The following is a 15735-nucleotide window of genomic DNA, read 5'->3' as shown; positions in this document are numbered from 1 at the left end:
GACTTGGTCATATATTCATATATAAATATAATAACTCTCTTCCTCAATTCTATATGCTTGTGCATATTAAGTAGGAACAGAGCCACATTACTGTGCTTAATTCTCTCTCTCTCTCTCTCTTCTCTCATCATTCATTCATTGATGATGGCGAAGAAGAAAACCCTCGTCATCAAGAATAATGATAGTAACAGTAGTTCTTCTTCTTCTGCTGCCACACCATCAAAGAAAGTTGTGAAAAAAAGAACTCGCAAAACCATTCCAAGAGATTCACCTCCTCAACGAAGCTCTGTCTACCGTGGTGTCACTAGGTATATATATAGTGCACCGGGAAGTATCGGTGCACCAGTTGTTTTATCTGTTGATTTCAATTAATATATATTATATATATTTTTTATAATTCAGATCAACTGTTAAAATAACTGGAGCACTAGTACTCCCTGTACTTGAAATGTTTCCAATCTTATATATGTTTATAATTTATTTTTTTTAATGAAAACTTTCAATTCTCTCCCTATATATATCTTAATAACAATCAAACAATATGTCTCTGTGTTTCTGTCTCGACGATTAAGTAATTGTATATGGTGATAGGCATCGATGGACGGGTCGTTATGAAGCTCATTTGTGGGACAAGAATTGTTGGAATGAATCACAGACTAAAAAAGGAAGACAAGGTATGTATGTATTATGTATGTATTTTTTATGATTGTTTTTTTTTTTTTTTCACTAATTATGATGTTATTTTTTGGAATGTGTTGGTTGATGACGGCAATGCTAAACACACAACTGGATGAATTACAGTATATCTAGGTATGATTTTGAGACTTAGCATATATTTATTTTTTAATGTGATAATTTGGTCAAAGTGAGAGTTATTAATAGGAGAATATCGTGAATGTTAATTAATATAATTTGGTTATATCTAAATTGGGGTGGGAAGTTGAAAGGTGGTATAAAGTGGTGGATGATTTTATTGAGGGGTTTGTTATGGTTGGTTAGGAGCATATGATGATGAAGAAGCGGCTGCACGTGCTTATGACTTGGCAGCATTGAAGTATTGGGGCCAAGAAACCATACTCAATTTCCCAGTAATTAATTACTAATTACTTACTAATTTTTATTTGTATTATTCTAATTTCATTTCAAAAGTTTGTTTGATTAATGTGAAATTCATTTGATCTTAGGCATCAAATTATCAAGAGGAGCTCAAGGACATGGAGGGACAGTCTAAAGAAGAATACATTGGATCCTTAAGAAGGTTTAATTAATTACTCTTTTTTTAATTTATTATTATTATTATTTTGAAGCCATTTCTTATGATAATTTCATTGGTGATATGCAGAAAAAGCAGTGGATTCTCAAGAGGAGTCTCAAAATACAGAGGGGTAGCAAGGTACTTCCTCAAGATTCATTGCTTCCATGTTTTAGTGGGATTTTAATTTTTGATTAAGTAATATAATTAACAAAAATGTTATTTGTACACTAAAATTAACTACTAAAATCGGTTATCATATATATTATTTAATTTATTTTTAATGTATATTTTATGTTAGTAGCTGATTTTAGTCTACACATAACATAATTGAATAACTAATGATATAATCATTCAAAAATTAACTTTTTCAAGACACCAACAAAATTAAGGGATACTTTTTTTTTTTTTTGTGTTAAGGGATAATTAATTAATTAATTTATAAATGTGAGCGGGCCTACGGCCCATAAAGAGAAGGGAGCAAACAACACTGAAGGGATACTCTTCAAAAATACTATAAATTGATAAATACTTTAATTTGTATTTAGTGTAAAGAGTTAGGTATTATATTCAAAGGCTGCAATTGATATGCTTTTTTCAGTTGAATTTTAAAATTGTAAATAAATTTAGTGTTAGACATTTATATTGCATAAACTATAAAGTCACTTTTTTTTTACCTTAACCACTTTATTAGTTGAAAAAATAAAATATGATCTTTTATTATTAATTTTATAAGTGAGACAAAACAAAATATTAAAAGATTAGATATTACATTTTATTCTCTCAATTAAAAAAAATTGAAAATATCCATTCGTTTAATATTAATATAATAACTTTATAGTCAATCAAATACTTGTTTGACTTTTTACCTTATTTCAAGATACTTTTTTTTAAGGGTTATTTAAATGTTTTTCTAAAGAAATTTCTATAATTTTAAAATAATATAGCTCAAAATAAACTTTATTACTAACTGAAAAATATAAAATTATTTCAAAATGGAACTAAAAAAGTGACTGAAACTTTTTATAACCAAATGAGTAATTTAAATCATGACTTTGTTTGAATTTGGAAAGTGGCACATATGTATAGGAACACATCAAATGCTAATTTTTTTTTTTTTTTGTTATTTTTTTATGTGATATTGACACACACTAAGCTAAACTATTATGGGTTCCAATTTTCAGCAAAGAAATATGAATAGGGTAGAACTTTTGTCAATGTGTGTTGTCTGAATAGGTTCTTTCAACCTTTGATATCCACAAATTCGGTTATTTAACTATCAATATTAATTGATAATAGGACAATAATTGAAGTTGCATCATGATCCAATTGTAACAGTGTCACATTATTAATTATTTATATGCTATACTTTATAGGGTTAATAGTTAAATTAGTCCCTAAAGGATAAGACATTCTTTAAATTCATTCTTGAAAGATTTTTTCAATCAAATTAGTCCTTCAAAGATTGCGAATTAATCATATTTGTCCTTCAGTCACTCTATAAACAATTTTTTTCAAAGATTGATATTGTAAAACATTAATTGATAACATATATAATACCTGATATGTCTTATTGGATATTGACCAAATATGTTTATGAAAATTTATTAATTTAGTCATTTTTTCCAATTACAAAAATCATATTCCTAACATGATTTAGTGACTAAATTGATAGGTTTTCGTAAACATATTTAGTCATCGTCTAATTGAACATGTTATGTGTCATGTATGCTATCAGTTAACATTTCACATCATCAATCGTTGAAAAAAATTATGAGTGGAATAACTGAAGGACAGATATGACTAATTCGTAATCTTTGAAGGACCAATTTGGTTGAAAAAATATTTCAGAGACGAATTTGATGATTAACCCATACTTTATATATATATTTTGTGAAAATTAAATTAATATTATGTATAAAAATGGTGGTAACTAAAATACTTTGGATTTTGATTATAGACACCACCACAATGGAAGATGGGAAGCTAGAATTGGCAGGGTCTTCGGCAACAAATATCTATATCTTGGAACTTATGGTAATTTTATTTTATTATTTAATGTGATCTAATTGTATTTTAAGGTGCATGCACATGGAAATTAATGCTATGCCCTTTTCATTATTGAAATATTCTATTATTATAATTTATAAACATCATAATAATAAATTTTTCATTGAAATATGGCAGACAAATAAGTTGAACTAACCGGGAAAAAAAGCAGAACCAAACAATCTATATAAAGTGACAAATTAATATTGTAAACTAAAACTAGTAGACTATATCAAAATTCAAAATTATTAATGGCAATAACATGGAGTAGATAATATGAATATGGGTTTTCTTTTTGGGAGAGAATGAATATGGTTTATTTTTAATTTTTGTACTAATATTTTGCTATTCTATTTTAGTTAAAAAATTATGGAGTAAATTACTAAAATAATACTTGAAACTTCACATGCTGACAAAAATAACCTAAAAATTGTTAACGACAAATTAGTCTTTGAAAAATTTAAACAAAAAGAACCAAATATTAAATATATATTTTTTAAAAATACTTTAAAGATTAGATTTTGATACAATTTTTTGCAAGTATTATTAAAAAAATAAAAATTTTTCATGTTTTAAAATTTAATAATTGTATGCTAAATGAATTTTTTTTTTATTGTGTATGACCAAATTATTTTGAAAAATAAAAAGAATAATCTAGAGAATAACTTTTTTTCTGAATTTTTTGTACATCTTTTAAATATTTATTCAAATATCGTCGTAAAAATTTTGATCAAATTAATAAGTAGTTTGATAAATAAATAAAAATTTTTTTTGTCACTTATAAAAAATATCATATTTATTGATTATTTTTATCACATTTTAAAATCATTTAAGAATTTTTTTTGTTGATAATATCTTTTAATTTTTTTATTTTTTTTTTGCTCAAAGCTTGAATTTTTTGGATATGAAATTGATAATTAACTCAAAAATGATGGGATATATTTAATAATATATTTCCATATCTATTAAAGCATGCAACAAAAAGTATATGTCACCCTAAAAACAAAGGATGGATGAACAATTAAATATACAGTACTTGTTTTTAATTAGGATAAACAAATGGAACAAACTACTTAAGAGATTTAATACTAATTAGGTCACTTAATAGGCTATGTACTCTATGCCTGAAATTTTGGAAATCCATTTGACTATTCCTTCCAAATTCCAATCCCTACCTGAAAGTACCTACTCACTTCATTTAACTATATAGGGTCCCACATATCAAAGCAAATAGTACAATTAGAAAATTCAAAAACATGAATCATCAAATCTTGTTGGTTGGGATGTAGATCACCAAACTTCAACTGCTTAGTAAAGCCATTTAATTTTACATACATGATGACATCATTCTCTCTTAGTGTTATATGTGGTTTGGAGATTGATTTTAATACACCAAACATTACTTTAAACATTGATATTTTTATCTAATTAAAGTCATTCTTTGGTATAATTATTAGGTAATATATGACAAAGATAAACTAGTTTCTTGACAATACATGGTTGACCATCTATGCTATTTTATGAATTTAATTTTATAAATTTATAATATAAAATAAGTTTAATTATTCTGTTGGTCCTATAGTTTTGTAAAATTTTTAATTAGGTTCCTATACTTTTTTTCTTTTTAATTGGGTCTTTGCACTAATTTTTTTGGGTAAAGTATATTTTTTGTCTCTGAAGTTTGACAAAAATTTCAAAAATACCCCTAAGTTTTATTTTGTTTCAATTTTGTCCTAAAAGTTTTCAATTTGCATCAAATATACCCTTGACGGCTAATTTTTCAAAAAATTTAAGACCAATTCAACAACAATTTCATAAGAACAACCCTCAACATAAGCAAATCAAGCATAATTTTCATGTATTATTGTTAGATTGGTCTTAAATTTTTTGAAAATTTACCCGTCGAGAGTATATTTGATGCAAATCGGAAACTTTTGGAACAAAATTGAAACAAAATAAAACTTAAGAGTATTTTTGAAACTTTTACTAAACTTCAAGGATAAAAAGTATATTTTACCCTTTTTTTTTCAATTAAATCCCTCTTTGTAGTAATTGTCTTAATTGTATAGGAACCCAACTAAAAAAAATTGGTGCAGGGACTTAAATAAAAGAAAAAAAATTTGTAGAGACTCAATTGAAAAAAAATTAGTGCAGACCTAATTGAAAATTTTGCAAAACTATAAAGACGAATAGAGTAATTAAACCTATAAAATATTTTATAAAGCAATTAATGTGTTTTCAAATGTTATGTTTTGAAACAGCTACACAAGAGGAAGCTGCAATGGCATATGACATGGCTGCCATAGAATATCGTGGACTTAATGCTGTTACAAACTTTGATCTTAGCCATTACATCAATTGGCTACGTCCTAAACTCCAAGAAATTCAGAAAAACCCTAGCCAAAATAATCAAGAACAATCGTCTAGTGGTTCCGAACTCGATAATAATCAATTAGTATTTGGTTATGATCAGGCCGGTTTAACCACCAGCGAAACTGGGTCTGAAGACTCGACCCAGTTTAAAACTGGTGGTGAAACCGTGCCAACTTCGGCACTCGAGATCCTCTTAAAATCGTCGAAATTAAAAGAAATGTTAGTACGAAATTCGGTTGACGAAGATAATCTTCACTCTCAAACATCTTCGGAATCAAACCCTACTCCTCGGCGCACATTTCCGGAAGACATTCAAACGTTCTTTGAGAGCCATGATTCCAATCTCTACACTGAAAATGATGACATTATATTTGGCGAATTGGGCTCAATTTCAGCACCATTTTTTCAGTATGAGCTTGATGCTTGATTTGAAGGGGAAAAAAAAAATACTTAATTAGCATGATTCTTTGTTCATCGAAGCAAAGAGGATGATGCTAAGGAACTCAAGAAATTGAAGGGGCCTAGATCAACAGTTTAATTATATCATCGTCATAGATTCTTTAAATTGAATTACTTTACTTTTTCTTTTCTTTTTTTTTCCAAACAAACATATGACAAATAGGAGAGTTTGCAGATTGTATTTGGTGAAATATGGTAATTATTTCTCGGTGGAAATTCAGGTGCAGTCCACTTTACGTGAAGTTGATACGTGAAAGCCGTTAGATGATTTGACTGATTTGACTAAATTTTTATCTAACGTCTCTCAGATATCAACTTCACGTGAAGTCGACTTCACCTGAGTTTTCACCTTATTTCTTACAATTGTTGTGATCTAACAATGCAAGAAGGTACGTAAGTGCTTGACTAATTTTAACATGTTTTTTTTAATTTGTTTATTTTCTCTATATATTCTCTATTACTGCTTTTTTTGTATTTATTTATTTATTTTATTTTATTCTTATTATTATTATTATTCAAAATATAAACTGGTCATTATCCCCTAACAAACGATGTGATTTATGTTAACAAGAAAAAAAAAAGTCAAAAACAAAAAGGTCATCTATACATACATTCAATTTCATGCATATAGTTATATATCTTGATCGGCCCAAAAGGCATGTTAGCATTTTTTGATGCAGAATATTTTTTGTGGGGTTACAAAATAAATATGAGGCACCGTCATTCTTATGAAAAAAGAAACAAGAGATTAAAATGAACATAATCCCAATTTCCATCATAAAAACACCATTATTACCCCAACTACTCACCATAGGGGGAAGTTAGTTGTTGGGAGTTGGAAGGGAGGTGCTATGCTATAAAAATAAAAAATAAAAAAAAAATTTGTTGGCGTTTATGAGATTTATGATTTTTATTATTTTAGTTCTTCAAATTCAAGATTTATTATATTGATATTTGAGATTTATTTTTAGAGTTTCAGATATCATATTTATTTTTTAACCTTTTTTAGTTTTAAGTAAACCAACAAAATGTCAAACTAACTCTAACTTGTCACATTAGATTTAAGGTTAAACGATGTTTGTTCGTTTTGGTACTTAAATAAGATAAAAAATGATGTCGTTTTAGAGAATGAGAAAAAATAAAAGTTTGCACATCATATGAATTTTTTTTTGTTTTTTTGTTTTGTCTTATTTAAGTGTCAAAATAAAACGATGCTGTTTAGTCTTATATCTAAGATGATAAGTCAAAACTAGTTTAATATTTTGTTTGCTGACCCAATATTTAAAAAGGTCCAAATACTAATATAATCATATCTAAATTTTAAAAATTAGTATAATAAATTTTATATTTAAAAAATTAAAATGATAAAAATTATGAATTTAAAAGACTACTTTAAAAATAAAAAAAGGGTTATTATTTAAATTTGAGAGTTCAAAGAAGCTAGAGAATATAACTTTCAAAAACTTTGGCCTAATACATAAAAAAAGAGTAATTGATGAAAAAATTAGGTCACTTATTTGAAAAATAAAAAATTGGTTTAAAAGAATTTTTGACGGTCATTTTTTTAAAAGAATTGGTTTAAAAGATTAGGTCAATAATTTTTAAAAGAATGTCTAAAGATATTTTTTGTTAATTTTTTTTTTCTTTTCATGATTATTAACTATTGAGGGAGGATACTTTAACAATTTGACACTTATATATTGATTGCCAAATATATTTTATAAAATCAATTATTTTTAGTACATCTTTTTTCATATACTATATTATAGGCGAAAATATGATTTGAGTAAAGTAGGAGAGTGTAACGCTCATTAAAAAAAGACATGTTATTAAGGATGAGCCACCACATCATTATGCCATCTTTTCCCTTGATATACATTCTGTACATGAATGAAATTCAATTAGATTTTTAATATCTTAAACTAATTAATTTTGATTTAAATAGTTCGATGAGTAATTTACTAGTTAAACTCCCAACTTAATAATCTGATACCTTATATCAAATTGATTTCTTAATCAATTCTGATAATTATGATTGTGATTATTGTTGTTATAGTGGTGAAGAGTTCTTGAGATAAAAAAGAGAAAGTTAGAAGGATTTTTAAATCATTAACTAGTGTTGGTATAAAAAAAATAGATTTTTTGATTAGGGATGTTTTGACTCTCAATAATTTCGATTACAAGAATCAAACATGGGTGAGTTAATATCGGAGAAAAATGGTACAAGAAGTATCGAAATCGAAAGTAAGATAGTGGACAACATACTTTATGACAAGTCTATTTTTATGACCTATAAATAGTAAAAAATGTGGAAGAGTTCGAGGACTTCAATCAATTAGAACACTAAATCATCACATAAACTCATAAAATTTTCAATCTCCGCAACGCAACAGAAAAACATATAGTACAAGTGCATGTCAGTGTTAGAAGTCAATTTTTAAGAGTTAATATTCAAAATCGTCCTTGAAAAATATCTCGATCTCCATTTTAGTCCCTGAAAGATAAACTTAATCAAAATAATCCCCAAAAGATATCCGAGTTAATCACGTTCATCCTTCCGTCATCTCCCTCGATGAGTTAGCTAACGTCTGCTGACGTGTGACGTTAACTGCCACCGTGACAGACGCCTACGTGGGTCCTACTATTGCTGACAAGGTAGTTGTGAAAACCGTTCAAATCAGTCCCTTAGTGTTTGAACCCTAATCCTAAATTCGACGATAAATACGTCGCGTTCAACAATCAGGGGGCCATATGCTTGGGTAGACCTTGAAATTGCTGGTTTGCGGCGAGGATGGAGGCAGGAAACGGAGGTCGTGGTGGTGATGTGTCGTTTCTGTCGAATGGCAGTAATAGTTCCAGCGTTTCAATGCGAACTAGGAGGAAAACTCATGAGGAATCATGTTTCTGTGGGTTTAAGGCTGTGATAACAAAAATCTGGGATAGCAAATAATCCAAATAGACTATTTCATGCATGTCCAAGGTACCGGGTGAGTGTTGTGAAAAAAGTTAAAGGTTTTTCATCTTGTTTTGTGTTGTTGGATTTTTTTCAATTTTTTGTTTTCTGATTTTTGAATTTGCAAAAGGGCGGTCACTGCAATTACTTTAAGTGAGTCGACGATAATGACTATGAAGGGGTGGCCGAAGGTGGAACAAAGAAAGATTATGGGACTGATTTGCAGGTTGAAAGTGACTATGATGAATGGAGGTTGAAGGTGGCATGGAGATTGGACAACTTGGAAGCTGAAGTTAAAGCATTGAAACTGCTAATAATTTTCATGTTTGTGCTAGTTGTCATTAATGTGATCCTTTGTTGTTTGTTATGTAGTTCCGAGTAAACCAAATTCTGTTAATATGTCATGGTGTAATGAATTGAATGCCTTGAATGAGAATAGATGTTTGCATTTGGTTTTTTAAGATTAAGACCAAACAAACCATCAAATGTTCCAAATTAATCGGAATCACTGTTACAGTAAGATGTATTAAGCCATGAACATAATCAGTAGTTAAAGTACTGTTAAACATTGTGTTGTCATAGAAGGCTAAATGTCACATTGTCTTAAAGATAAATACCACAACAAATTCATAAGGTTTTACATGAGGATACAAACCTAAAAAAAAGGCTAGATTAAAATAAAAGGACAAAATACAACTTTTAATTTTGATAGTATATTTAAAAAATGTGGACAACATACTTTATGGTAAGTAAGATAGTAGACAACATACTTTATGACAAGTCTATTTTTATGACCTATAAATAGTAAAAAATGTGGAAGAATTCGAGGACTTCAATCAATTAGAACACTAGATGACTAGATCATTACATAAACTCATAAAATTTTAAGTCTCTACAACACAACAGAAGAACATAGAGTGCAAGTGCATGTGAGTGTTAAAAATCAATTTTTAACTTGTTTTCTTTTGCTTATTTGATTTATTGTCATTTATTTTCTTATTACTTTGCTTTAATCAATATTTTACCCTTTCATTGTTTTCTTTATTTAATTGTTTATTTTCTTATTATTCTATTACTAATAATTTTGATATAAAATTGCTTTGACATTGTAATTAAGTAATTTTTTAGTTAAGTTTATTCTTTTTCAGACGAGTCATACCTGCTTTTTGATATTTGAGATCTTGATACAAATTTATTTTAACATTACTTGTCGAAATTGACCAAAAAATAAGTGAAACAACTAGTTTATTGACGAAGTTAATAAAATCTAGTTAATGATTTGAGTTTAGAGTATAATTAATATAATGGAAATGACAGTTTTTTTTTTAGGGTATCTCTAATCTAATAAATTAATGACTAATTCGTCACGAATTAGAACTTTATTTAAGAGTTTGTCGTTGACTAACATATTGCTGCATGTAAAATGTGAAATTTAAATAATTAATATTTACTTAAACAAACTAATAAATTAATCACTAGACTAATCCAACTTGATTTAAATAATAGTTTATTGATGTCAAAATATTTAGTATTTAGTAATGTAATATGATTTAAATAATAAAAATTTAAAACACGTGAGAAACGGAAAAAGAGCACTTTTTTTTTTCTTGTAGAGCATAAAAGTATAAAAGGAAAAGTCTAAAATAAAAGTGGCTGGAGGATATGGGTTCCCAAAAAGGAGTGGCTTATGATATTTATAGCCTTTGCTGCTTCGCTGCCATTACGTTGACAACACACCAACAAAACTATAATTACACCACCACCACATATTTTGAGGCATTTTTTTTGTTATTTTTTCTTTTCAGTAAAAAAAAAATGATTGTAAAAAAGAGATTAATTTGAATATAATGTGTTATATGAATTTAATTAGTTTGGATTTTATGTTGTCCCCTTGTTAATTCCAGTGAACAATTTCAAATTTTAAATTATAAGTACTAAATTTTAAATTATAAATATTAAATTTTATATTATAAATTAGTTTTATTTTAGTTCACTCTTAAATGTTCTTTTTTTACTTGAGTGAATTTAATTTATTTGGATTTTATATTGTCTTGCTATTGATTAAATTCTAAATTTTAAATTATATATTTTATATTCTAAATTAGTTTTACTCTGTTTATTTTCAAATATTGTTTTTATTTGAGTTTTAGATGTTTTTGTTGGAGTTAAATCTCAATTTGGCCCTGAAATTTAGTCCGATACTCAGAATGACCCTCACAATTTCGTTGGCCTCAATTAGACCCCCCAAATTTGTAATTATGGCTCTGGCTTGTCTCCTGCGATCATCTTCGTCAGTAGAATGCTGATTTGATACAATTACATTATGGTGGACACTACTTAAACGACGCCGCATTGGTTTTGCGTTCAAATCCTTTAGAAACCACGTCGTTTCAGTTTTTTGTCGGTTAAAACTCTCTTTCTTTCCGCTAGGACGATCATAAGTTGCAAAATATCAAGAAAACCCTTACACTGTATGGTTTTCAAAGGGTTTGAGCGCGAAACTAATGCGCCGTCGTTTAAGTAGTGTCCACCATGTCATGCACTTGCGCTAGATCAGCATTCCGGTGACGGAGATGATCGCAGTGGTAAGTTGGAGCCACAATTATAAATTTGAGGGTTCTAATTGAGGCCAACAAATTTGTGGAGATCATTCTGAGCATCTGACCAAATTTCAGGGGCCAAATTGAGATTTAACTCTAATTTCTAGTTTTAAATAACTTTTTTAATATAATATTCAATCATTGGCTAAATAGTGTTGGCTCTTAATACTTTAAGTTTTTTTAAATATATGTGTAAAATATTTATGTAAACAGCATACCCATCAAAATTAAATCTTCATATATTTTGATGATTGTGATTTAAATTGACTTTACATGCATGGTATATATATAATGTTATTACAACTAACCTTTGATGGTAACAAGTTTGTCGTTTAAATATAAAATACATTTATTTTGTCTGTAAATTGAGGCAATAGAAAAAGAAACATGCATCCAATGCAAATGCAATTTGAGAATGGAGACGAATCGTCTACTATTATGACTGACATTTTTTTAATCAAATTCTAGCTTCTTCTTTTCTTATTTACTTTGATATATTTTATTTTTTATTATTGAACTTTGCCATATTTTATTCAATAATCTATAAATATATAACAAAAATATATGTACATATCGAAAATCAACCTTTTTATACTTATATATATATGTGTGTTACTTTATAATTTTTTAATATATATTTCGTATTTTAATGTATATTTTATATAAATAATTAATTATTTAATGATTAATTTTTAATTAATTTACATGACATAATTTAATATATAATATCTTCTTTCACATATAGAAAAATATAATATATAAACAATAATGTGTACATATTATAAATTTGCAAATCGAATTGAATTTGCTAGGTCAATCAGATTAATCGAAAATCGATCATCAAATTGATCAATTAATTCGGTTTAGTAAAATGTTTAATTGACAACAAATTAATTAAAAAAAATAAAAATATTGATTAATTAGTGTAATTGTTTAGCCATCAATCAGTTTAAATAATATAATACAAAAAATAATATATTTTATATATTAATATATTATTTTATTATATTTAATTTAATTTTAATTAAACTTCAATTAAACTTTTGAATTTTTAATTTTATCAATAATGATCGGTTCAGTTTTTATAACATTGATACATTATATATAATAAGATCAATTTTTTTTAGCTCTCAAGCAGAACAAATTATCAAAATCTAATTTATTCTATTTTTTATTCAAAAAATTTAAAAAATATATATAATTATAAAAATTAATAAAAATAATAAAAAAAAAAAAAATAAATTGTGTTTTTTATTAAATTTTTATAATTTTTTATTAGAATTAACATAAAATACACTAATTTAATATATTTGAATATAATATTTTTATTCATATCTCATTTGTTAAATATTATTTTGTATTTTTATACTCCTATCTCAACGTCCCGCAGTCATATATTAGAACTGAATTGAGTGATTTATTAAAAAGAAAATCATCATTGTCAAATGAAAAAGTAAGAAAAAGTAGGGTGTGCATGGTCCGACCCGCCCCAAACATTTTAGGGGCTATTTTTGTGTGATTGCATCAGGTCTAGGGCCGGATAAGGGTCTAAAAAATAGACCGGTCATTATTTCGGGTCGGGTCCGGATCATGGCTCAGGTCACCCGAAATCGGTCCGGTGACCCGGTCATCATACACAATTAATATTTTGTGTTATTAGTGATGGATGATGGCTATTCTTATGTGAAATTTAAGTATTATAAATCTTAATATTCTGTGTTATTAGTTATTATAAGATTATAAGTTAATATTTTACACTTTTATGTTTAAAATGCATAAAATTTTAGACTAATGGATAATATTGTGTTATTTATATTGATTTAAATATTTGGTGTGATTGGACAATATTAGTATTGATTATGGTTATACTTTAGTTTTAGAAAATAGTTGGTTCTTGTTATATTTTTCTAAGTGAATTTTACCATGTCAAATAATGGTTGGAGTCTTGGAAATTTGGATATTTTCACATGCTAGCTTATAAGAAGGTATCAAGGTAATGTAATGTTAATGGTTCGGTTCTTACCTAGTTTTTACCCGGTATAATTGTGGCCCGAAAATGTATAGATTTCATCGAGTTTAGGGCCGAATTTGGGTCTAATAAATAGACCCGGTATATATTTCGAGTCGAATTTGAGTCACATCAAACCCGATTTCACCCGACTCATGCACACCCATAAAAAAAAGAATATGTGATAGGCATTGCCTATAATTTCATCCTTAGATAGAAATATATAGGGTTAGTTTTTGTGCCGTACAATATGTGATAACCATGCAAATTCGAATTTTTCATCCTTATATATTACGTAGTGGACTAAACTTCTTCACTAGCTCCTTATTAGTGTGTTCCAGCTTCATTGGATTGACGAGTAGTGAAAATGAAAAATAGAGAATCACTATCACTATTAATGACAACCAATAATGGTGCAAAAAAAACTAAGGTTTGTGAAGATGGAACCTCCCCCGTAAAGGATCGGAGCATAGTGATTTCTGGATGATGGAACCTCCACTACTGTGAAAGACAAGTTCTATCTCTCATACTTTGTAAGTATTTGAAGAATAGTGTTGGAAACATTTTAAGTCCACTGGGAGTATCGGTGCTCCAATTATTTTAACCGTTGATCTGAATTATAAAAAATATATATAATATAGAGGAATGCTAGGGGGTCAGTAATTTTGGTATTTTGTAACCATCAGTGTTTTTAATAGTGTGAGATTATATCTAATGGTAGAAGATTACTCACTTTTGTTTTGATGGTTAAGTGCTGGCCAGAAAACACAAAAATTGCTGGCTCCCTAAACTTTTTCTATAATATATATTAATTGAAATCAACGGTTAAAATAACTGGTGCACCAGTACTCCCCGATGCACTTGAAATGTTTCCAATAGTGTTTATTATTAAACAAGAGTTATTATTAGGATGTTAAAATATGGGCCACATTATAATTTTGTGGTAATAATAAAATATGTGTTAATTATATGTGTATGAGAATTGACAAGGTAGGTATTTGAAAAGTAAGCTTCTTAGGATATTTGTCAAAATTAAAATTTTTAAAAATATTAATTTCTTTTTAGTACAATGTATTTTTTATGAAAAAAACTTAGATGACTAATACTTTGTAAGGATTATTCTATTTTATGTTATTTTTTCTTATATTGGCTACAAAATTTGGTCATGTGACATACTCTTTATGAAACTCTCTACTATATGTACAATTTATTCATTTTATTAATAGTAATAATAAGATAATTAGGTTTCTTAAAAATTTTGTAAAAGACTTATATTATATAATATAGATCTTTAAGGAAAATAAAATACCAAGTAAATATCCATGAAAATATTTTGTAATACTTATAGATTTCTAAAGACAAAAAAGTCCATGAAAAATCGCAAAACTTATAGTTTTGGAAGAATGGGATGGAAGACTGAGAATGATGAATTTTATATTACGTTGTAATTTTTTAAAGACATATAAGGGTTTGTTTGGGTGAGTTTCTAAAAAAAGATTTTTTTTGAGTCATCTTTTTTCAAAAGATCTTATGGAAAAATAAAAGTAATTTTATGTTTGGATATCTCATGCAAAAAGACCATTTTATCTATCAATTATGTTTGGGTATAACAATATAAAAGTACTTTTTTGTTTATTTATTACATAAAAAATATTTTTTTAAGAAAAAAAGATATTTTAAAAAAAGATATAAATTACAGCTTCTCAAAAATTTTTTTTTTTATTTTTCTAGTTCTTTTACTTTTACTACTAAAAATTTGTCAAACACACTAAAAAATAAAAAAAAATATTTTTCATTGAAAAAAGATTTTTTTTAACAGAATAATGGGCGCCCAAACAAACGTTAAGTGTTGCAATTTATATGATTATGGAAGATTGAGAATAATATGTTCGGTATAACATTGCAAATTTGCAATACTTGTGCTAATTAAGTAGTCAACTGACTCAACTCATTAGTTTATTTAAAATAAATGTTTGTGGTTTAGATATTATTGTAAATAATTTTAAAAATTATAATTATTTAAAAAAATTATAAATTCCCT

General features: G+C 27.2%; 1 protein-coding gene across 1 annotated transcript; it reads left to right on the top strand.

The window, feature by feature from the left end:
- Positions 1–6570, top strand: LOC112779786 (AP2-like ethylene-responsive transcription factor At1g16060). The gene is made up of 8 exons (XM_025824133.2): positions 1–308; positions 592–674; positions 802–810; positions 1000–1088; positions 1185–1258; positions 1343–1393; positions 3213–3289; positions 5563–6570. The coding sequence occupies exons 1-8, from the start codon at positions 142–144 to the stop codon at positions 6099–6101; spliced, it is 1089 nt and encodes a 362-aa protein (XP_025679918.1). The 5' UTR covers positions 1–141; the 3' UTR covers positions 6102–6570.
- The last annotated feature ends 9165 nt before the right edge of the window (positions 6571–15735 follow it).

This window comes from Arachis hypogaea, chromosome 19, assembly GCF_003086295.3.
Source record: "Arachis hypogaea cultivar Tifrunner chromosome 19, arahy.Tifrunner.gnm2.J5K5, whole genome shotgun sequence".
Classification (NCBI taxonomy): Eukaryota; Viridiplantae; Streptophyta; class Magnoliopsida; order Fabales; family Fabaceae; genus Arachis; species Arachis hypogaea.
This window is presented reverse-complemented; position numbering and strand designations above follow the sequence as displayed.